The 25,064-nt window shown below is 43.9% G+C and overlaps 2 protein-coding genes across 4 annotated transcripts in view; both read right to left on the minus strand.

Moving 5' to 3' along the window:
• On the minus strand, positions 1-11,808 carry tefb (TEF transcription factor, PAR bZIP family member b). 2 transcript variants are annotated; one of them, XM_058404945.1, is made up of 4 exons: positions 11,649-11,808; positions 3,373-3,771; positions 3,061-3,281; positions 1-2,176 (listed from the first exon to the last, which is right to left on the minus strand). In XM_058404945.1, exons 1-4 carry the CDS (start codon positions 11,722-11,724, stop codon positions 1,961-1,963), a joined length of 912 nt encoding a protein of 303 aa, XP_058260928.1. In that variant the 5' UTR covers positions 11,725-11,808; the 3' UTR covers positions 1-1,960. The 2 variants fall into 2 exon arrangements, with proteins under 2 accessions (XP_058260928.1, XP_058260927.1); XM_058404944.1 differs by lacking the exon at positions 11,649-11,808 and adding an exon at positions 6,923-7,488.
• Positions 11,809-14,629: 2,821 nt separating this feature from the next.
• Positions 14,630-25,064, minus strand: part of zc3h7ba (zinc finger CCCH-type containing 7Ba) — a 28,427-nt gene continuing 17,992 nt past the window's right edge. Inside the window, exons 21-23 of one of the 2 annotated variants that reach the window (XM_058404930.1) lie at positions 24,879-25,003; positions 23,595-23,764; positions 14,630-19,522 (exon numbers count right to left, since the gene is read on the minus strand). In XM_058404930.1, coding sequence (XP_058260913.1) covers positions 19,342-19,522; positions 23,595-23,764; positions 24,879-25,003 — 476 coding nt within the window. In that variant the 3' untranslated portion in view covers positions 14,630-19,341. The remainder of the gene's footprint in view (positions 19,523-23,594; positions 23,765-24,878; positions 25,004-25,064) is intronic. The other variant, XM_058404929.1, reaches the window with a different exon arrangement.

Here is a 25,064-nt window from a genome sequence, read left to right on the forward strand (position 1 = left end):
TCTCTCTCTCTCTCTCTCTCTCTCTCTCTCTCTCTCTCTCTCTCTCTCTCTCTCTCTCTCACACCCACTGGTTCTGTGTCTGTCTCCACACAGCGCCCCCTGTTGGAGAGCCTCATGGTAACCCTCTCCTTTAAAACACAGGTCTTCCTGGTCAGTAGATTAGACGTGTCCGTGGTATTGCCCTGGTTTTTGGGGAGAACAAAAGCCCATTGCACTGCTCACAGTTTATGATTAAAAATCCCTGCACAACAACTGGATTATACTCTGTACCACATATAGAATATTGTAAAATATAGACCTTTTTTTTTTTTATTTAAATCTGCTAGATTATTAAAATATCAGTGTTCACATCACTAACGAGAACGCAGAACACTAGGCATCACTTAGAAAAAGAAACGGTTATTTATCACTACAGCCAAGGTGGAAGAAGAGGATTTCAAGGACTGGTGTATTTACAAAGATCTCATGCAGAACATCTGGTAAAAATCACCTCCATGCTGTTTAACAGTAAAGATGTGGAGGGAGAGAGAGAGAAAAAGAGAGAGAAAGAAAGAGGGAAAAGACTGCAGTCATCAGGAAGAATAACAGTCCCTGCCTTACTCTGATAATACACCACTGCCTGTGTGTGTGTGTTGCTTCATAACAGAAAACAAACAGATTTTTCGTGTGTGGGGAAAAAAAACCCTCTTTTCTTATCTTACAAAACACTCGATCAGGAGAAAAAGTGTAGAAGTTGCAGGTCAGTTAACACACACACACACACACACACACACACACACACACACACACACACTGAGTGAATAAATAAATCAATCTGCTCCTCACACACCACCGTCAGGTCGTGCTGGAGCATGCGCATCACTCCAGAGGGGAAAGTGGGACAGAATGTGTTTCTCACCATGCGCTTCTCTCTCACACACACACACACTTTCCTCTAAAATGTTGCAAATGTTCCCTCTCATACCCGCTTTCTTATGACAAAGATGGGAACTAAAAACAATAAATAAAAATCCTATAAATGTCTGTAACAGCAACGGAGAATCGTAGCCATGTTTTATGGTTTTCTAAAATTTGTTTGTTAAATAAATCTGACGTGTTCCTCATTGGCTGTGAGCTTTAATTGGTTTAACGAGTACAAACCGGTGTGATCAAGCTCTTAATCCGGTCGACTAAATCAGCACTGGAATCGTCTCATGGTTGATGATCGTACCGAAGGACATTAAAAGATATTACACTAAAAAAAAAGAGAAAGAGAGTTTTCTGTTTGTCCACTAGGGGGCGACTGACAAAACATACTGCTGATGATGATGCTGCTGCTCAAGCCTTCATTAGCAAGAAAAAAAAATCTGACACTGTAATCGTGTCTCTATACGAAAGAATTTCAAAACATCCTCGCCCTCAGAGGCAGGAGGTCCAAATGTGAGGAAAAAGAACAGGAAGCACCGCTAAAGGATAACGTTAGTGTTAGCTACCTGTATAACTGATTCCAGTTCCTGTGTAAAAGCTCAACTCTGTCGCGACTCCTCTGCTAGATCAATCTAGCTTAATCTGAGCTTTATGTTCGGTTTGCTCGCTCGGTTATGAGGAGCGTCTTAAGATCACGCGTTCGTGCGAGATGACATCACTTCCTGCTACTGAGACACGGCTCAGTCAGAAGGTGAAAATGAAAATGAGAGAGATCTTTTGGATGGGGTGGGGTGGGGTGGGGGGTGTTTCATGCTTTGGTCCAGTGTTTCCAGATGAAATTACACAGCCACGAAATTTGTTTACAGTAAAAATTAATATCTGGAATTAAAAACAACATGTGTGTGTGTATGTGTGTGTGTGTGTGTGAGCTGCTCTTTATGTCAGCATCCCCACCCCAGCCACGCCTCCTGAATTTCCTGTGTGTGTATAGAGACAGACAGTTTGCAGCTCGTGTTGATGTTAGCCTGCCGTGTGTGCTGCTGAGCTTCTGTCCTTACAGAGGGCCGTACTTGGCCTCGTAGAGAGCCATGATCTTCTTGCAGCGGCTGCAGTTCTTCCTCAGCTCGGCCACTTCCTGCCGCAGCGCTGCGTTCTCCCGCTCCAGGAAACTGGCGCGCACGGCGATCTGGTTCTCCTTCAGGCGGCGCGCGTCACGGGAACGCTTCGCTGCCTGGTTGTTCTTCTTCCTCCTCACCCAGTACTTCTCATCCTGTCAGTCAGGGAAAATACACAAACAACAGGGATGATGATTAAGGAGCTGAAGAGAGAGAGAGAGAGAGAGAGAGAGAGTGAGCATGTGAGAGAGAAACAGAGAGAGAGAGAGTGACCGTGAGAGAGAGAGAGAGAGAGAGAGAGAGCGTGAGAGAGACAGAGGTCTCTGTTACATGTTCATATAGATGATGTAAACAGGAGTAGAGTGTGATCAGGATCAGAGACACTGCAGTGAGCAGAAACAGCTCCAGGTCTGCTGATTAATTTATGAATCAGACTGGTGAAGAGTTTCAGACTTCTCCTGCTGTAGTTTTTATACCTCCCTAACACTTAAAGAACTTCTCGATCTAAAAAGAGTGAATAAATAGTGATATGGATGACTTATAAATCCATCCTGAATGTCAGGAAGTGGAGCAGCTCTGAAAATGGAGGCTGAAAACAGCTCACATCTTCATCCAGGACACGAGAGCCAAAGACAACAACCACCATCTGTCCAATGCTCCGTGTAAACAGCTCCAGTTCCGATCCAAATACAGGCCAGAAACTAGCTGAACTTCAAACCAGAGGAAACCGGGGCACAGAAAACTAGAGGACATCAACACTCCATGCTGATTATCAGCTAGAGAAACTTCAGTGTTGTGAAGAAGTCGAGGCTGCAGAGTTACACCTCCAGACTGAGAGGAAGCTGGAAGATAACAGATGTTCACAGAGCAACCAATCAAACTGTCACGCCATTTTATTCTGATAAGAGCACTTCTCTCCTCTCCTCTGTTCTCCTTTCTCCTGTTCTCCTCTCCTACATTTAAACTGTCCACCCGACACTGACCCACAGCACCATCCTTGTTAAATCCGTCTTCATCCCACGTTATAGGAAACACTCACCTTGGAGTCCTCTGGAACAAACACCTTCTTGGCCTTCTTGATCATAGGCTGCGGTTTGAGCTCGTCCTCACTGAAGCGGTGTTTACGTGGGTTAAACAGCTCTCCTCCCGGAATGCTGGACAGCACCAGGTCCGCCGGGTCTGGCTGGAAATTTACGCTCACCTCGATGTCCTCCGGGTTGACCGGAGACGGAGTGGCACGCTCGGGCTTTGCTTTAGGCTCTGGAGCGAGAGAGAGAGATTTTAATTATTATAAACCCAGTCAATTTAAAAATCAGTGTGTGTGTGTGTGTGTGTGTGTGTGTGTGTTCACCTGTGGCATGCGCCATCACCTGCAGCTCAGCTATTCCACCATCACATCTCTCGTCCTCCCCTTTTATCTTCCTCACTTCTGCAGCTTTCTCCGTTTCCCCGGGCACCTGTGGGACGGCCCCCGAGACTTCTGGGACGGCGGGGGAACCCTGAGCCTCCTGCTCCAGGCTCTTGTGCAGCTCCTCCTCCAGGGCTGCAGGTATTTGGTTCTCCAGCAGGAACTCATCCAGATCCATGTACTCCAGGTGGAAGTTCTCGCCGTCGTAAGGAATGGTCTTGTCCCAAATTGTGGGAGTGAGCGAGGCAGAAACTCCGCCCGCGCCCCCGGATCCTCCGCCCCCGCCTCCGTCTCCGCAAGACTCCCCATCGCCGACGGAGCTCAGCTTCTCCTTCTCTATCTCTGCGATGGACAAACAGTGAGAAGGTCACTGTGGTGGAACGAGTGCTTCATAAAGATCCACAATGACTAGGCTTACAATAAATGTTTAAAAGTTTCACCTGCTAATGCATCATGTAACAAACTAACCACCTCATACCGGTGTTTTATTCCGCTTACACCACAACGACTTTTACAATCTTTTCATAAATAAACAATATCTGTTTATAGTTTATTCAATGCTGTGGAACATTTAAGGAGCAAAATTGTTTTTCAGTTATTCACCTTTCTGTTGAAATTAATAAACGTCTCCATCTTTTGCTCTGATTGTTCAAAGCTGACACGCAACGTCTCATGCTTATAGACACTATATTACCAAAAGTATTGGGACACCCCTCCAAATCATTGAATTCAGGTGTTGTTTTTCAGCGGTTGGGCTCGGTCACTTAGTTCCAGTGAAAGGAACTCTTAATGCTTCAGCTTAGCAAGACATTTTGGACAATTTCATGCTCTTTGTGGGAACAGAGTCCTGACCTCAACCCCATAGAACACCGTTGGGATGAATTAGAGCAGAGATAAACACACAAAGGAAAGCCTTCCCAGAAGAGTTGAAGCTGTTATAGCTGTAAAGGGCGGGACAACTCCATATTACATTCATGTGCATGTAAAGGCAGACGTCCCAGTTTTGGCCTTTCGCATTTGGCGGAGTGTCCCAAAACTTTTGGCACTACAGTGTATCTGGGGGGAAAAAAAACCTAAACACCTGATACATAAGCAACACAAAACACTTTTGCTAAAGCCACAACCTTATCCACTGATTTTTATTGTGTTTTAAATATTTCAGGCAATTAAGTCATTAAACAGTACAATTAAGTACTTAAATTACCTTTACAGAGGAGGGCAGGGCTACATCACCTGCAGAAGCCATCATCAAGCCTGTGCTACAAATCACCAATAGAGTTACACACAGATCCACTAAATACCCGTCTCCTGTCTCACTCAGACACATTTCCTCCAGACAGATCGCAACTGAAAAACAGGAATCGCTGAAAATGGCCTAATTTACAACCCAGTAATTTCGATCTTCTCATCACCTAGACGTCTACGTTCATTACTGTAAAAGGCTTGGCTTCTGCTTAATTACTTAACCTGCCGGATAAATGCCAGGTGTTTACAACACTTCACTTCTGAACTATTACACATCAGGGAGCTTTTCAAATCAGCTGGGGGTAAAGAACTAAAGCCTCTTCTTTCATCACTGAAATTTCTCGCACCATCACTGGCCGTAAAGTTGTCTACTGGAAATATGGCAATGTTTATAATTGTATAAATGATCTGGAAATTACAATTATGAGAGGTTCATACAGTCTTGGTTGACCCATGAAAACACTGAGTATGAGCGTCAACATCAGTGCACCTTAGTATAAAGATATGACGAGTCTATGGAGCTATACGTCCTGCTGGACATCACTGTGTCCAGATTATTATTATTATTATTATTATTATTATTATTATTATTATTATTATTATTATTATACACCGATCTGTCATAACATTATTATATTGTGCTGCTCCTCCTTTTGTTGCCAAAACATATACAAACAAAATATATATATATTTTTGGCTCTAGCTTAAAAACCACCAGGATCTTGTTTTAAAACTATTAATAATAACAATCATCATCATCATCATCATCATCATCAATTTAATTAAGGTTTACAAACAGAGGCAAACAAAGTGTAAGTGTAAATTTTACCGGAATTGTACCAATATTACAGGGATTTCTGTCTAAATGTTTTTTTTTGTTTTGTTATGTGTTGTGTAGGTAGGCTAGCTACACCGTCATGTAGCGAGAGCATGCTCAAATGGAGTAACAAGGCTAGAGATTATTCATTGTATGCAAATTACCATCATAATGCCAGGCCAATGGAGGATTAGGAGATTATAAAAAGGGGAATAACGGAGTAGACTTATCAAAACTAGTCCTAGAAATAAGAAATAACAGTGCTGTTTAACGAAAATAATAAATACAACGTTAAACAGAACAGGATTATTCCCCTTATAATCACAATTACAATTCAGGCATGAAGACCAAAGTTCCACAAACACAAAACACACGCTTAAATACGTCACACAAGCTTCACTAGTGCATTATAATTAGTAGAAATTTACACCGATCAGCCATAACATTATGACCAGGGCCAGGTGAAGTGAATAAGACTCATCATGGCACCTGTTAGTGGGTGGGATATATTAGAGCAGCAAGTGAACATTTTGTCCTCAAAGTTGATGTTAGAAGCAGGAAAAATGGACAAGAGTAAGGATTTGAGCGAGTTTGACGAAGGGACAAATTGTGATGGCTAGACGACTGGATCAGAGCATCTCCAAAACTGTAGCTCTTGTGGGGTGTTTCCGGTCTGCAGTGGTCAGTATCTATCAAAAGTGGTCCAAGGAAAGAAACAGTGGTCAACCAGAGACAGGGTCATGGGCGGTCAAGGCTCATTGATACACGTGGGGAGTGAGGGCTGGCCCGTGTGATCCAATCCAACAGACGAGCTACTGTTGCTCAAACTGCTGAAGAAGTTAATGCTAGTTCTGATAGAAATGGGTCGGAATACACAGTGCAGGACGGGTCAGGGCTGCACCATCACAATATTAGGCAGGTGGTCATAATGTTATGCCTGGTCAGTGTATTTATGAGCAGTTTGAGAGATCTGGCAACCCTTGGAAAGGGGTTCAAAACACTGGAGGTCATGTGACACGGAGTATATTTTAGTTGAATTCTTATCCCATGTAATACACGTATAAAAACCAAAATAAGCTGAATTATAATGAATATTACATTCATTATCTTTATAAATCAATCTTTAATGCTCTGTACATGCTGCAGCAGAAAAACAAAAGTGCACATTTTACAGAAAGGGTGCTCTTACTGATCTGCTTTTCTACTAAAGGTTGGTTATAGTTGTTTGATGGACTGAATTATTTATTTTAAAAAACCCAGACGCCTAGGCTTTACTTTTCTGTTTATCTTCTGAGAACATGCTACATGACTAGCCTGTGATGACCTGCTACTGGACACTGGTCTGGTCACACTTCAGTCTTTCACTCATCGACATTTCATTAACGGATCACTAACAAACAAGCAAAAAAAAAGAGAGGTTTTAATCCTCACCGTCTTCTCCGTCCTCGAGTATATTAGGAGGAAGGATGTCCATTATTTTCTTCAAAACTAAAGGCAAAGGCTTTTGCGGATTGCTGTTGCTAGGAGCAACGGGGAGAGTAACCGCCGTCTGTCCGGGCATAATTCAACACTGTGGGCAAAATTGTCAGGAAAATAAGAGAACAAAAACGGCAATTAAGACGACAGTGACCAACCTCGGCGTCTTAACTGACCGTTATACCTGCCCGAAATGATGATGCTGGACCAAAGAAAAACAAAACACCTCGCTGGCTAGCTCTTTCACCACTGCCACGGCGTGAAATTTACATATTTTCGCATATTCATAATACGTGCGCGCTTATAAAAGCGAGCCAAACGCCGATTGGTCCAACAGCTTATGAATGTTAATGAGAGGGCAGCCGGTCCTCGCACGTCTATTGGTCAGCGTAAATTCAGCGCGCGAGAGCTTCTTTGAGCACAAGCAAGAGGACGCGGATTACGCGGAGGCGCGCGAGCGCGTGCACGTCGTCGCTCACTGTCAGAAATATAGGATCCGTTTAATGAACTATCCGAGTAAACGTAATATATATTTATTTATATATGACCCCATGTCTCGTTAGTTTGTATTGAATTGTGTTGCACGCGTCGGAGTTTTTTTTTTTTTTTTGAGCACCTCTCGTTTCAAAACACGTGCCCCGGTCAGTCTCGCGTGATCACGTGACCACAAGGTGACGTCACACACTGAGCGCGTGGACTCGAGCGTGCTTCTGCTGCACCACTATCATCCCCGTGCATTACATCATTATAATATTTCCGTTCCACGTTCCAACACACACACACACTGCGTCGCTACATTAACCATAAACGTACGCACGCTCATACAGTCATTTTGCATATGCATGCACGTAGATATGTGAATGACACACACACGCACACACACTCCAGCAGCAAGCATATACCTATGCACGCTCTCACAGTAACACTGCATATGCGCATGTGCATGCACGCAGATATGTGAATGACACACACAGTCACTTTGCGTATGCATGCACGCAGATATGTGAATCACACACACTTTTTACTACTGTGTGAGTGAGGACAGTGTGTTCTCTTGCACGTCTCCCAGAAAACATCCAAAGATCCAGTCACAGTTTACTGTACAGCAAAAAATACTCCTTCACGTGTCCACAAACAGCACACAGCTGCTGATGCACCTGCCCTCTCTGTCTGCTATAACCACACACACACACACACCACCTTTGGTACAGAAATCAGTTTGACTAGCACATCCGTCTGAAAGGTGTAGAATACTGCAGGAGAAAGAAAACAGAGTTTGACAAGCTGCTGCTCTGAAATGCTTCAACACTGCCTTTAGTTCACCTTAACAACCTCACACAATGTTGTGTAGATCCAGCTGTCTCATGATGAGCATACCGTATCTTTATTCCATTTCTAAACAACACTGATGCAATTACAGAGGAATCTACCTGATGGTGGGTGTGTCACTAATATCACATTCTTCTTACACATTTCTTACACACACACACACACTCTCTCCAAAAGTATTGGAACAGCGAGGCTGGCTTGTTTGTTTGTCTATCGGCAGAGTCAACTGAGATTGCGCTCCAAAGATCAGAATTTCAGCTTTCACGTCCTGAGACTTACATCTAAACATGTTAAACAACTTTGGTTGTATTTTGTCTATTTATTTATTTATTTATTTATTTATTTTGGGGGGGGGGGTCTCCCTTCAGTCGCCTCTTTAGAAGGTGAAAAACCATCGGAAATTCTGATCTATCATCTCATCTTTTGAGCTCAAACCGAAACGTCTTTATTACAACAAAATCAGCCTTGTCGTTCCAATACTTTTGGAGTGAACTCTAAATACAAATGTTGACACAACATAACACGATTCATTACAAAGAACAGGTAGGCGCATGTGCTAACGTTGATCATGGGTGTGGCAAAGGTGGTTTATTCCGCAAAGAAAACAAGGAAGTTAACACTTCTTTTTTTTTCTCCTATTCTCCAAGCTCAGTGACGTCCATTTCCTCAATCAAATTCAGGTCAGTGTAAAAAATATACTCTGATCGTATTACTGGACCTGTCTGCCAGCAGAAAAGATGTCAGGACATACTGGGTGTAAATACTGGGTGTCAAACAATAATCCTGGCTCAGGGGATGTGCAGACCAGCTGGTGGATATCCTCCCTGACCTCTTCGATATTTCCATCCCTGACCGCTTCAAGACCATTACCATCATCTGGAGTGTCCAGTATCAATGGCCATCCTCCTGTCGCACTCACAGACCATTGTGAGTTGTTTAAAATGACAATGAAAACTCAAAATAGTGCACTTTATAGTAAAATGATGTGCAGTTTTGGACACAAAGAGTGTTGAAATGCGTATAATAATCTGATAACCACACAAACCACAAAAGAAACTAGCTGAAACGTCAGGAGTCAAACATTTACACTTAATACACATGAGTAGCTGAGAAGAAAACGGTTCGATTCGGACGTGCTGGGCGTGCAGGTGAGTGTATTTTCACACCTGTGTCTGCTGCTCAACCTGAACAGGCGGTTTATCAGATTTCTGACCTGCTCAGAGGAAAGTCCGGTTCTACCAGTTCTACTTTTAGCCCTTATTAACCAGTGACTAACAATGTAATGATTATAATAAAACCAATTTTCTTCCTACATTTGCTTTGTTTGGAGAAAATAACAACCCCTTGTCCTACTTAACATGTTTAAACAGAACTGTGCAAGCCGAGCTGGAACCTACGGATATAATCTACTTTTTAAGTATATATATATATATTTTTATATTATCACTGGTTCTCTGTGTCATGTTTCTGAAAGGAAGAACCCTCATTTTCAGTAATAATGTGAAATCTTTAAGGGTTTTATGATCCCTTTAGAGCTCAAGACTCAAGAATTTCATGAGTCACCAATCAAATCTAATCTCTGTCGAATTCACGATTCTGACCGAATGTTCCACATACACCAATCAGCCATAACATTATGACCAGTGAGAGGTGACGTGAATAAGACTGATGATCTCCTAATCATGGCACCTGTTAGTGCATGGAGCTTTGAGTTTGACAAAGGGTCAAATTGTGATGGCTAGACCACTGGATCAGAGCATCTCCAAAACTGCAGCTTTTGTGGGGTGTGCCCGGTCTGCAGTGGTCAGTATCTATCAAAAGTGGTCCAAGGAAGGAACAGTGGTGAACCGGTGACAGGGTCATGGGCGGTCAAGGCTCATTGATGCACCTGGGGAGAGAAGGCTTTACCGTGTGATCCGATCCAACAGACGAGCTACTGTTGCTCAAACTGCTGAAGAAGTTAATGCTGGTTCTGATAGAAAGGGGTCAGAATACACATTGCATGGCATGTTTGTTGTGTTTTAGCAGCAAAAAGGGGAACCAACACATTATTAGGCAGGTGGTCATAATGTTATGCCTGATCAGTGTAAACTCGTTCAGGAAAGGTGTTTAATTGTTGCCACGGTAATGTTTCCTATAAAGAGATTTTAATGAAACATTTACGGAAGCAGTCTCCATTGTCAGAACTTTCTAACATACAGATGAAGCTGTAACTTTAAGTTTTTCCCGCAAAGTTTATTCTGTAACACGACAAGCTGAGTTTATGCTCCTTATAAACTTCAAGACAGAAACATAAAGAGAGGCAGATGAGGGAACGATGTGAATGTTTACAGCTGCTGCAACATAAGTGAGTACAGGAGCAACGGGATTTAATGACCTTCCACAACATCAGAGCTGAAAGCAGATTAAAAAGTGCAATCATTAATATTAAATATATATATATTAATATATATATTTAAAAAATATATATATATATATAATATTCCTGTTGATTATTTTCCTATAACAGCATAACATGGCTCGTTCTAATTGAATATATAAATATTATTAAGTAAATAAAAACAAAGTGAGAGCACTAGTTAATGTATTGTTAATGTTTATATTATATTAATTTATATTATATTATAATATATATTAGATTTATATTCTTTTTTTTTCCCAAACATAAATTTTATTTATTTTCCCCAAATATACATTTTATTTTATTTCATTTTATTTCATTTCATTTCATTTCATTTTATTATTTTTTAATCTCTGGCAAATAATTTCCTTCGGAATTAATAACGTTCTTATTTATTGAGCTGTGCAAGTTCATGGTGAACAAGGTAAAATAAAATAAAAAAAGACATATGAGACTTCTAATATGAGATTGATTGATTAACTGATTGATTTATCAATTTAAATGTGTATTAAGTGCTCTTTATTTATTTAAATATTTTAGTAAATTTATGTAGACACTTAATATTTCACTTCATTTCCAAGGTGAATAAACTAAACTTTCACTGGTAATATTTGTGTTTTGTGTGTGTGTGTGTTTTGTGTGTGTGTGTGTTTTGTGTGTGTGTGTGTTTTGTGTGTGTGTGTGTTTTGTGTGTGTGTGTTTAAGGCTCCTCACGTGTCAGAAGTCTCAGAATAAACTGGGAAGCTGATCATATCTCTTCCCTTCTCATACTCATGTTCATCAAAACCAAAGTATCTCAGATCAGATCATATAACCGTATGCAAATCCTTCTCTTTTTACAAAACTGAAATGTAAACATTAACAGACAAAAACAACACTTGGGCAGAATAAAAGTAATAATCCTAATGATCACTGAGAAGCCTGTGGATATGGAAGGTGAAAGTTTCTTACCGCCATCATCACACCTGTGCTGCAGGAAAGCTCGATAAACCTGCTCAATGTCTTCCAGATCTCCGGGAGCAAACATTTTAACACTAACTTCAAATCAACAGGTCGCGCTTCAGAAAAATGACCAGCCGACTGACGCACCACAATCACTGTCCACCGTCACTGCGTACGAGAAGACACCGCCCACCTCATTAATATTCATATATTACAAAAAAAACACGCTTTACACATATTAATATTTATAATATTTTTCTTTTATTTTTTTTAAAGCGAGTAGTTCTGTGACTTGATCGAGTTAGACTTTCAGAAACACTTTAAACTGTGTACGCTCACTTTTATTATTCAAACGAACAGGAAGCGACTCCCGCTGCCTCATGAATATTCAAATCGACGCAGGAGGTAGACGTGCGTGCGTAATTAATTATTCATAAGCGGCGCTGATGATTGGCGGTGAAGGATGGACTCTGTTGATCGGCTCGTGCAAAGGCTATTTCTTTTATTTTATTTAGCATTTATCCAGTTTAATGAACAAGCTAGCGACACACAAAAGTGATGAAATATGCTGACTAATCAATAATAATAAGCTGTGAAGTGATAACATCCTTCCATCATCAGGCTTTCCCCCCTCACACATTAAAGGTGACCTGCTGTAACATCAGCTCAGTTTCACCTGGGCATTGAGGAAGGAATCAAATCTTCAGTGTGTCGCTCTCATTAAAATATAATCCCTGACAGGATGGAGGGATGAAGCCGAGTTACTGTTACTGATTATTTTCCTAGAACAGCATGACATCATGTTTTATATCTTACCTTCTGTCTGTCTGACACTCGAGACTCCTTCCTTAACTAGCATGGGTTTATACAAATGTGTGCACTTTTACTAGTTCAATCCATCCATCCACTCCTCTATCTATCTATCTATCTATCTATCTATCTATCTATCTATCTATCTATCTATCTATCTATCTATCTATCTATTCATCATTCCATCATTCAACCTCTCTCCATATCCATCTCTCTCCCTCTCTATCCATCCATCCCCCTCTATCTATCTATCTATCTATCTATCATTCCATCATTCAACCTCTCTCCATACCCATCTCTCTCCCCCTCTATCCATCCATCCCCCTCTATCTATCTATCTATCTATCTATCTATCTATCTATCTATCTATCTATCTATCTATCTATGCCTATCTCTCTATGCCTATCTCTCTATCTATCCCCCACTATGCATCTATCTATTCATCATTCCATCATTCAATCTCTCTCCCTATCTATCTCTCTCCCTATCTATCTCTCTATCTATCTATCTATCTATCTATCTATCTATCTATCTATCTATCTATCTATCCCCCTCTATGCATCTATCTATTCATCATTCCATCATTCAATCTCTCTCCCTCTCTCTATGCCCATCTATCTACACTATATTGCCAAAAGTATTCGCTCACCCATCCAAATAATCAGAATCAGGTGTTCCAATCACTTCCATGGCCACAGGTGTATAAAATCAAGCACCTAGGCATGCAGGCTGTTTTTACAAACATTTGTGAAAGAATGGGTCGCGTGGAACTGTGATAGGATGCCACCTGTGCAACAAATCCAGTCGTGAAATTTCCTCGCTCCTAAATATTCCACAGTCAACTGTCAGCTGTATTATAAGAACGTGGAAGTGTTTGGGAACGACAGCAACTCAGCCACCAAGTGGTAGGCCACGTAAACTGACGGAGCGGGGTCAGCGGATGCTGAGGCGCATAGTGCGAAGAGGTCGCCAACTTTCTGCAGAGTCAATCGCTACAGACCTCCAAACTTCCTGTGGCCTTCAGATTAGCTCAAGAACAGTGCGCAGAGAGCTTCATGGAATGGGTTTCCATGGCCGAGCAGCTGCATCCAAGCCATATATCACCAAGTGCAATGCAAAGCGTCGGATGCAGTGGTGTAAAGCACGCCGCCACTGGACTCTAGAGCAGTGGAGACGCGTTCTCTGGAGTGACGAATCGCGCTTCTCCGTCTGGCAATCTGATGGACGAGTCTGGGTTTGGCGGTTGCCAGGAGAACGGTACTTGTCTGACTGCATTGTGCCAAGTGTAAAGTTTGGTGGAGGGGGGATTATGGTGTGGGGTTGTTTTTCAGGAGCTGGGCTTGGCCCCTTAGTTCCAGTGAAAGGAACTCTGAATGCTTCAGCATACCAAGACATTTTGGACAATTCCATGCTCCCAACTTTGTGGGAACAGTTTGGAGCTGGCCCCTTCCTCTTCCAACATGACTGTGCACCAGTGCACAAAGCAAGGTCCATAAAGACATGGATGACAGAGTCTGGTGTGGATGAACTTGACTGGCCTGCACAGAGTCCTGACCTCAACCTGATAGAACACCTTTGGGATGAATTAGAGCGGAGACTGAGAGCCAGGCCTTCTCGTCCAACATCAGTGTGTGACCTCACAAATGCGCTTCTGGAAGAATGGTCAAAAATTCCCATAAACACACTCCTAAACCTTGTGGACAGCCTTCCCAGAAGAGATGAAGCTGTTATAGCTGTAAAGGGTGGACCGACGTCATATTGAACCCTATAGATTAGGAATGGGATGTCACTTAAGTTCATATGCGAGTCAAGGCAGGTGAGAGAATACTTTTGGCAATATAGTGTATCTATCCATCCCCCTCTATGCATCTATCTATTCATCATTCCATCATTCAATCTCTCTCCCTCTCTCTATGCCTATCTATCTATCTATCTATCTATCTATCTATCTATCTATCTATCTATCTATCTATCTATCTATCTATCTATCTATCTATCTATCTATCTATCTATCTATCTATCTATCTATCTATCTATCTGTCTGTCCGTCCATCATTCCATCTCTCTCCCTCTCTCTATGCCCATCCATCCATCTCCCTCTCTCCACCCCCTCTACCCATCATCCAATCATTCAATCTCTCTCGGTCTCCCTCTCCATCTATCCATCACTTAATTTCTCTCTCCATCCATCCATCCATCAATCCATGGCATGAATAAATATAAATAAATCTTTCACAGTCCTTTCTTTTATAAAAATATTTATTGGTATATTATTTGGTCCATTGCTTGTGGTGGTTTACATAAAACACAGAGTGAATTAGAGAATGTCGGAAATTTCAAGAAAAATAAAGAGTAAAAGAAATAAATCTGTGGGCCATAGACAGGAGTTCTGAACGTAGACGTGCCTGAATCCGTGCTGGGGTTCGAGTCTAGCGGCGGTTTCTCACAGAGACTACAGCAGTACTCATCTCTCAACGTTCTTCAGAACCAGAGGACGGAGAGCACTTCCTGTGTGAAGAAACTGCTTCCTGTCATGTCTACCGCTTTGACAGCATGGGAGTTTAAATGAAAAGCTTCTAACCTAAAACTACACTGCTGCTGTGGTCTGGAGGAGGAATAACACACGCTGGTCTGGGGGAAAAGATGAGTCTTTAAACTGTACTCCAACACGGGAGGAGGAGGAGGAAGAGGAGGAAGAAGAGAAGGAGGAGTGTGAGGAAGGTGCAACATTTTATATGAATGAAATGAAATACTGTATAAGTGCAAAACGCAGCATTGCGACTTGGCATTTCGCTCGAATAAATTCTGCCGACTCCTCAGACGTGAAACGAAACAAAACAATAAACTCAGTCACAAAACAAAGAGCTGAAACTGGAGACTCCTTCCAAACAAAACAAAAAGTTGCTTAGACAAAACTCACCGATCACACGTTTATTTTTACTGTTAACGTGGAACCTGAAGCATGCAGCTCCTTGTGAACGTGTCGCTGCTACAAAACGCATTCAGACCATCGGACAGACGAGGAATTCCGCAGAAACGAGATTCCATAAATACGGATACTGGATGAGACGATTCCGCTTTTCATTGTTTCTGGGGAAACGTATCTGCTGGAAATCAGAGTAATGTTCTGTTTGTTTCGAATAATCTCATAACCAGCCTTACGTAAACACGCCGCACCTTCTTCTGCTTTCGCTAACAGATAAAATAAAGCTTTAAACATGCGATGGTGCCTACACGCGGCTAGAGAAGATCTCTTCTGCGGGACGCTGCAGGTTCAGAATGATCTAAGGCACTGTGATGGTCATTGAAGGCACGCTGCTGCAGGAGGAAGTGAACAAAATCACAATAACAGTGGTATAAAGAACATGTAGTGCAGCCTGAACACCGCTCAGTGTGTGTGTGTGTGTGTACGAGTTGTTATTAAAGAATGACGTGTCACTGTTTTATCCCATTCAGCCGTTATCACATACACTACAGCTTTACCTCTGGGACTGGAGACTCCTTCCTTCCATATAGGTGAAACAAACAACGATTATTTTAAAAAATGGCATCGCCTCAACGCGATATTTTAAGGAGCGTCCTCCGAATGAACCAGCTGTTGCTATAGAAACAGTGAGGTATCCGAGCGAGCGTGTTTATATAAATCTGACGGAGATCCAGGAAATGAATCGACATCACCTGACCAATCAGAATCCAGAAGTGAGCAGAACTGTGATGTAAGAAGAGGGTTTTTTTATATATATATATGGATATTATTGTGTGGTATTAACGATTTAGGAGACACAACCGCACGTGTGTGTGTGTATGTATGTGTGTGTGTGTGCTCTTGCTACATGTTGGTGTTGGTGCATCAGTCACTCAGGCACTTCAGGGTTCTTCTGGATTTGGTTCTATTTGGAGAAGAGCGAGAACTCTGCCTCCTTATGCTCAAAAACAGGTCAGAAAGATGATGCGTTAATGATATCTCGTTGTTATTTATACTCTGTTATTTATGACAATGACAAAGTGAATTGATTGATTGATTGAGGCTCAGGAACACAACAAAACCCCAAACACACAACGGTCTCCTTTCCCTCTCTCCTTCTGCACTACTGAGAGATCTTCTCTTTATTTGGGTTTGGAGAAGGTTTCACTTACATCTGATCAGTCCTCCTGAAACCCCATAATAATCCCTCAACACTAACACACACACACACGACCATACATACATACACACAACCTCACACACACATATGGAGACACACACACACACACTAAAGATCCGATTTTCACTACAACTAAAGTAAACACAAATATAGGAATAAAATATAAACACCTGTTACAAAACCTGCTAATATTAGAATCCTGCTGAAACTACAAGCTCCTCCCCTTCTGCTCTGGAGGTGCATGATGGGACGGCATAGTGCAAAAAAAAAAAAGTGCTCATCTTTCATCATCCTGCTCTTTTTTCTTTTTTTTTTTTACCTCCAATTAGTTTTTATTTCTGACCCTCAGCGCACACACACACACACACACACACACACACACACGGCATGGGCGGGCGTAGGCTCTGATTGTTCGGCTCAGTGAAGCTTTAGGATCAGCTGATAAAGAAAAAAGAAAAGAAAAAAGAAATACCTCGTAAGACTCATCAACATCATCACTATCACCATCCATCATCATCATCATCACCACCACCATCACCATCCATCATCACCACCACCCATCATCACCATCCATCACCATCATCATCACCACCACCATCACCATCCATCAGCACTATCACCACCCATCATCACCATCACCATCCATCATCATCATCACCACCATCACCATCCATCAGCACTATCACCACCCATCATCACCATCACCATCCATCATCATCATCATCACCACCACCATCACCATCCATCAGCACTATCATCACCATCCATCATCATCACCACCCATCACCATCCATCATCACCATCCATCACCATCATCACTATCACCATCCATCACCACCACCATCACCATCCATCAACACTATCATCACCATCCATCAGCACTATCATCACCATCCATCACCACCCATCACCATCACCATCCATCATCATCACCACCACCACCACCATCCATCAGCACTATCATCACCATCCATCATCATCACCACCCATCACCATCCATCATCACCATCATCATCACTATCACCATCCATCATCATCACCACCACCATCACCATCCATCAGCACTATCATCACCATCCATCATCATCACCACCACCCATCATCACCATCCATCACCATCACCACCCATCACCATCACCATCCATCACCATCATCATCACTATCACCATCCATCATCATCACCACCACCATCCATCATCATCACCACCACCATCACCATCCATCAGCACTATCACCATCCATCATCACCACCCATCATCACCATCCATCATCATCACTATCACCATCCATCATCACCACCCATCATCACCATCCATCAGCACTATCACCATCCATCATCACCACCCATCATCATCACTATCACCATCCATCATCATCATCAGCAGCACTATCACCATCCATCATCATCACCCATCATCACCATCACCATCCATCATCACCATCCATCACCACCACCATCACTGTCAACACCATCACCACCACCACCACCACCATCACTATCACCACCATCCATAATCACCACCACCACCCGTCATCACCATCCATCATCACTCATCACCACATCACCATCCATCATCACCATCATCATCACTACCACCATCATCTATCATCACTATCACCATCATCCATCATCATCACCACCATCATCATCACTGTCATCACCACATCACCATCCATCATCACCATCATCCATCATCACTGTCATCACCACTATCACCACCCATCATCACCACCATCCATCATCACCACCACCACCACCCGTCATCACCACATCACCATCCATCATCACTATCATCCATCATCACTGTCATCACCACCATCACCACCACCATCACTATCACCACATCACCATCAGTCATCACCACATCACCATCCATCATCACTACCATCATCATCACTGTCATCACCACCATCACCACCCATCATCACCACCATCCATCATCACCATCATCCATCATCACTGTCATCACCACTATCACCACCCATCATCACCACCATCCATCATCACCACCACCACCACCCGTCATCACCACATCACCATCCATCATCACTATCATCCATCATCACTGTCATCACCACCATCACCACCACCATCACTATCACCACATCACCATCCATCATCACCACCACCACCATCAGTCATCACCACATCACCATCCATCATCACTACCATCATCATCACTGTCATCACCACCATCACCATCCATCATCATCATCACCACCATCACTGTCATCACCACATCACCATCCATCATCACCACCACCACCATCAGTCATCACCACATCACCATCCATCATCACTATCATCCATCATCACTATCATCCATCATCACTATCATCCATCATCACTGTCATCACCACTATCACCACCATCACCATCCATCATCATCATCATCACCACCATCACTGTCATCACCATCATCATCACCATCCATCATCATCACCATCATCACCACCATGGTTTCTGTTAGTCTGTGAAGACAGAGGCGTGCGGTTTGTGTGTTTATCTGACTGTTACACAGAAGAGCAGTGAGCGGCTGTGTCCTGATTAAGACTGAAGGATTGTAGGGTCCCTAGGTAGTCTACAGAGGCACTATTTAAATCGGCCGGGACTCGCCGTCTATGACCATCGGAAAATGTAGAATTTAGAAAAAAATAAAATAAAATGAACAGAGAATGCATGCATGGCACTTCAGTGTGTGGTGATTTGAATGGACGTAGAAGTGTGTGTGTGTGTGTGTGTTCTCTCAGTCCAGCAGGAGGAAGTTGTACTTCCCGAAGTCGTGGTCAGTGGGGGCGATGAGCAGGTCAACTCGCGCTCTCTCCAACCTCCTGCGCAGGAAGTCCCGCCTCTCACACCACTCCTGGAGCTCCTCCTCACTGTGGGCGTAGTCACAGCTCACACCCTCGCTGCAGCCTCCCTCCAACCTGCAACACGTTCAACTCACTGGTTTAATTCATACACACTCCTCCATAAACACACACACACACACTCCTCCATAAACACACACACACACACACTCCTCCATAAACACACACACACACACTCCTCCATAAACACACACACACACACTCCTCCATAAACACACACACACACACTCCTCCATAAACACACACACACACTCCTCCATAAACACACACACACACACTCCTCCATAAACACACACACACACTCCTCCATAAACACACACACACACTCCTCCATAAACACACACACACACTCCTCCATAAACACACACACACACTCCTCCATAAACACACACACACACACACTCCTCTATAAACACACACACACACACTCCTCCATAAACACACACACACACACACACTCCTCTATAAACACACACACACACTCCTCCATAAACACACACACACACTCCTCCATAAACACACACACACACTCCTCCATAAACACACACACACACTCCTCCATAAACACACACACACACACACTCCTCTATAAACACACACACACACACTCCTCCATAAACACACACACACACACACACTCCTCCATAAACACACACACACACACACTCCTCTATAAACACACACACACACACTCCTCCATACACACACACACACACACTCCTCCATAAACACACTCCTCCATACACACACACACTCGCACTCCTCCATACACACACACACACACTCCTCCATAAACACACTCCTCCATACACACACACACACACTCCTCCATAAACACACACACACACACACACTCCTCCATAAACACACACACACACTCCTCTATAAACACACACACACACACACACTCCTCCATAAACACACACACACACACACACTCCTCTATAAACACACACACACACACTCCTCCATAAACACACTCCTCCATACACACACACACACACACTCCTCCATAAACACACTCCTCCATACACACACACACTCGCACTCCTCCATACACACACACACACACTCCTCCATAAACACACTCCTCCATACACACACACACACACTCCTCCATACACACACACACACACACACTCCTCCATAAACACACACACTCCTCCATACACACACACACGCACTCCTCCATACACACACACACACACACGCACTCCTCCATACACACACACACACACACTCCTCCATACACACACACACTCGCACTCCTCCATACACACACACACACACACACACTCCTCCATAAACACACTCCTCCATACACACACACACTCGCACTCCTCCATACACACACACACTCGCACTCCTCCATACACACACACACTCGCACTCCTCCATACACACACACACTCGCACTCCTCCATACACACACACACTCGCACTCCTCCATACACACACACACTCGCACTCCTCCATACACACACACACTCGCACTCCTCCATACACACACACACTCGCACTCCTCCATACACACACACACACTCGCACTCCTCCATACACACACACACACACACACTCGCACTCCTCCATACACACACACACACACACTCGCACTCCTCCATACACACACACACACACTCGCACTCCTCCATACACACACACACACTCGCACTCCTCCATACACACACACACACTCGCACTCCTCCATACACACACACACACACACACACACACACACTCGCACTCCTCCATACACACACACTCGCACTCCTCCATACACACACACACACACACACACTCGCACTCCTCCATACACACACACACACACACTCGCACTCCTCCATACACACACACACACACACTCGCACTTCTCCATACACACACACACACACGCACTCCTCCATACACACACACACACACTCGCACTCCTCCATACACACACACACTCGCACTCCTCCATACACACACACACACACACTCGCACTTCTCCATACACACACACACACACGCACTCCTCCATACACACACACACACACTCGCACTCCTCCATACACACACACACTCGCACTCCTCCATACACACACACACTCGCACTCCTCCATACACACACACACTCGCACTCCTCCATACACACACTCGCACTCCTCCATACACACACTCGCACTCCTCCATACACACACTCGCACTCCTCCATACACACACTCGCACTCCGCCATACACACACTCGCACTCCGCCATACACACTCGCACTCCGCCATACACACTCGCACTCCGCCATACACACACACACACACACACTCGCCCTCCTCCATACACACACACACACACACTCGCACTCCTCCATACACACACACACACTCGCACTCCTCCATACACACACACACACACTCGCACTCCTCCATACACACACACACACTCGCACTCCTCCATACACACACACACACTCGCACTCCTCCATACACACACACACACACACACACACACTCGCACTCCTCCATACACACACACTCGCACTCCTCCATACACACACACACACACACACACTCGCACTCCTCCATACACACACACACACACACTCGCACTCCTCCATACACACACACACACACACTCGCACTTCTCCATACACACACACACACACGCACTCCTCCATACACACACACACACACTCGCACTCCTCCATACACACACACACTCGCACTCCTCCATACACACACACACACACACTCGCACTTCTCCATACACACACACACACACGCACTCCTCCATACACACACACACACACTCGCACTCCTCCATACACACACACACTCGCACTCCTCCATACACACACACACTCGCACTCCTCCATACACACACCCGCACTCCTCCATACACACACTCGCACTCCTCCATACACACACTCGCACTCCGCCATACACACTCGCACTCCGCCATACACACTCGCACTCCGCCATACACACACGCACTCTTCCATACACACACGCACTCTTCCATACACACACGCACTCTTCCATACACACACACGCACTCTTCCATACACACACACACACACACACACACTCTTCCATACACACACACACACACACTCTTCCATACACACACACACACCCTCTTCCATACACACACACACACACCCTCTTCCATACACACACACACACTCTTCCATACACACACACACTCTTCCATACACACACACACACACTCTTCCATACACACACACACACACTCTTCCATACACACACACACACACTCTTCCATACACACACACACACACTCTTCCATACACACACACACACTCTTCCATACACACACACACACTCTTCCATACACACACACACACACACACACACACTCTTCCATACACACACACACTCTTCCATACACACACACACACTCTTCCATACACACACACACACTCTTCCATACACACACACACACACACACACACACACACTCTTCCATACACACACACACTCCTCCATACACACACATACACACTCCTCCATACACACACATACACACTCCTCCATACACACACACACACACACACACACACTCCTCCATACACACACACACACACACACACTCCTCCATACACACTCCTCCATACACACACATACACTCCTCCATACACACACATACACACTCCTCCATACACACACACACACACACTCCTCCATACACACACACACACACACACTCCTCCATACACACACACACACACTCCTCCATACACACACACACACTCCTCCATACACACACATACTCCTGCATACACACACACACACTCCTCCATACACACACATACACTCCTCCATACACACACATACACTCCTCCATACACACACATACTCCTCCATACACACACACACACACTCCTCCATACACACACATACACACACATACTCCTGCATACACACACACACTCCTCCATACACACACACACTTTCCACACAATTCTTAGTACACACACATACTCCTATGTACACACAGATACACACTTCACACACACCTCCACAAACATACTCCTCCATACACACACACACACTCCAGAGTTCAGGATTAACTGTGAGGTTAAACACTAGCTGCTGTTACATGTGTGTGTGTGTGTGTGTGTGTGTGTGTGTACCTGGGGCAGAGGGAGAAGTAGGGTCCTGGGAAGCGGTGTATCCAGGTGAGATTCTCCTCCTCCCCTGCTCCGCTCAGCACGCGCTCTTTATGCCTCTCAGACGAGATGTGCTGCTGCCACTGACGCTCGCTGTTACTGTGCTTCCCACACAGACGGCAGTGAAACCCGTCCTGATGCGCACACACACACACACTCAATTCACACCTACAGCCTAAAAGACTGGGTAATGTCACCATGGTTACGTCTACATGATTTTAAACAACATGACAACAACGTTAGGAAATAAAACAAGGACGAACAAAGCATTTATATCAGTTTTGTGTTTCCAGAATGTTCTTTTTAAACGTCCAAATAACATTTAAGTAACGTTTAGGAACCGGATTTTTAGATTATAGAGTAATACAGTGTTCATCTTCTGAGAATAAAAATGCCAAAAGTATTTGGACACCCCTCCAAATCATTGAGTTCAGGTGTTGGGCTCGGTCACTTAGTTCCAGTGAAAGGAACTCTTAATGCTTCAGCTTCATACCAAGACATTTTGGACAATTTCATGCTCTTTGTGGGAACAGTTTGGGGATGACCCCTTCCTGTTCCAACATGACTGCACACCAGTGACCAAAGCAAGGTCCATAAAGACATGGATGAGTGAGTTTAGTGTGGAGGAACTTGACTGGCCTGCACAGAGTCCTGACCTCAACCCCACAGAACACCTTTGGGATGAATTAGAGTGGAGACTGTGAGCCAGACCTTCTCGTCCAACATCAGTGTCTGACCTCACAAATGCTCTTCTAGAGGAACGGTCAAAAATTCCCATAAACACACTCCTAAACCTTGTGGAAAGCCTTCCCAGAAGAGTTGAAGCTGTTATAGCTGTAAAGGGGCGGTACAACTCCATGTTACATTCACGTGCAGGTAAAGGCAGACGTCCCAAAACTTTTGGCAATATAGTGTATTTACTTCAACACCAAACAAAGTGAAGTTCCACTTAAACTCTTAAATGAATCCAGTGAGAGTTATATAAACAGGAGTATGTAATCCTCTTGTGTCTGGAGCAGCTGATGGAGATCACACAGAAGCTGAGGCAGATTTCAAGTGTTTGAACTTCTTCCAAAAAAAAAAAATCCTGAATGGTCTGATCTTTCTTATTTATTTATTTTTTAATAAAAACATGTGTCACACACATGTGACATGCTGTCTGATCTGGACGGTGAGGCTGTGAAAACTTTTTCTGTTTGTAAATATTAACACACACACACACACACACACACACACCCACAGACTCACAGCAGCTTCGGCGAAGTCTGTCGGCATGGTGATCTGCTTCTCTGGGGACGCCGTAGCCCCTTCTATGCGCTTGTTCTGATTGGCTGTCACGTACCACGTGTCGTAGACCTGCTGCAGGTCCCGCACTAAAAACACACACACACACACACAATGATGAAAAAGCAACTCTACAAAATGCAGGAAACG

This window comes from Hemibagrus wyckioides, linkage group LG12 (genome assembly GCF_019097595.1).
Source record: "Hemibagrus wyckioides isolate EC202008001 linkage group LG12, SWU_Hwy_1.0, whole genome shotgun sequence".
NCBI classification, from domain to species: Eukaryota; Metazoa; Chordata; class Actinopteri; order Siluriformes; family Bagridae; genus Hemibagrus; species Hemibagrus wyckioides.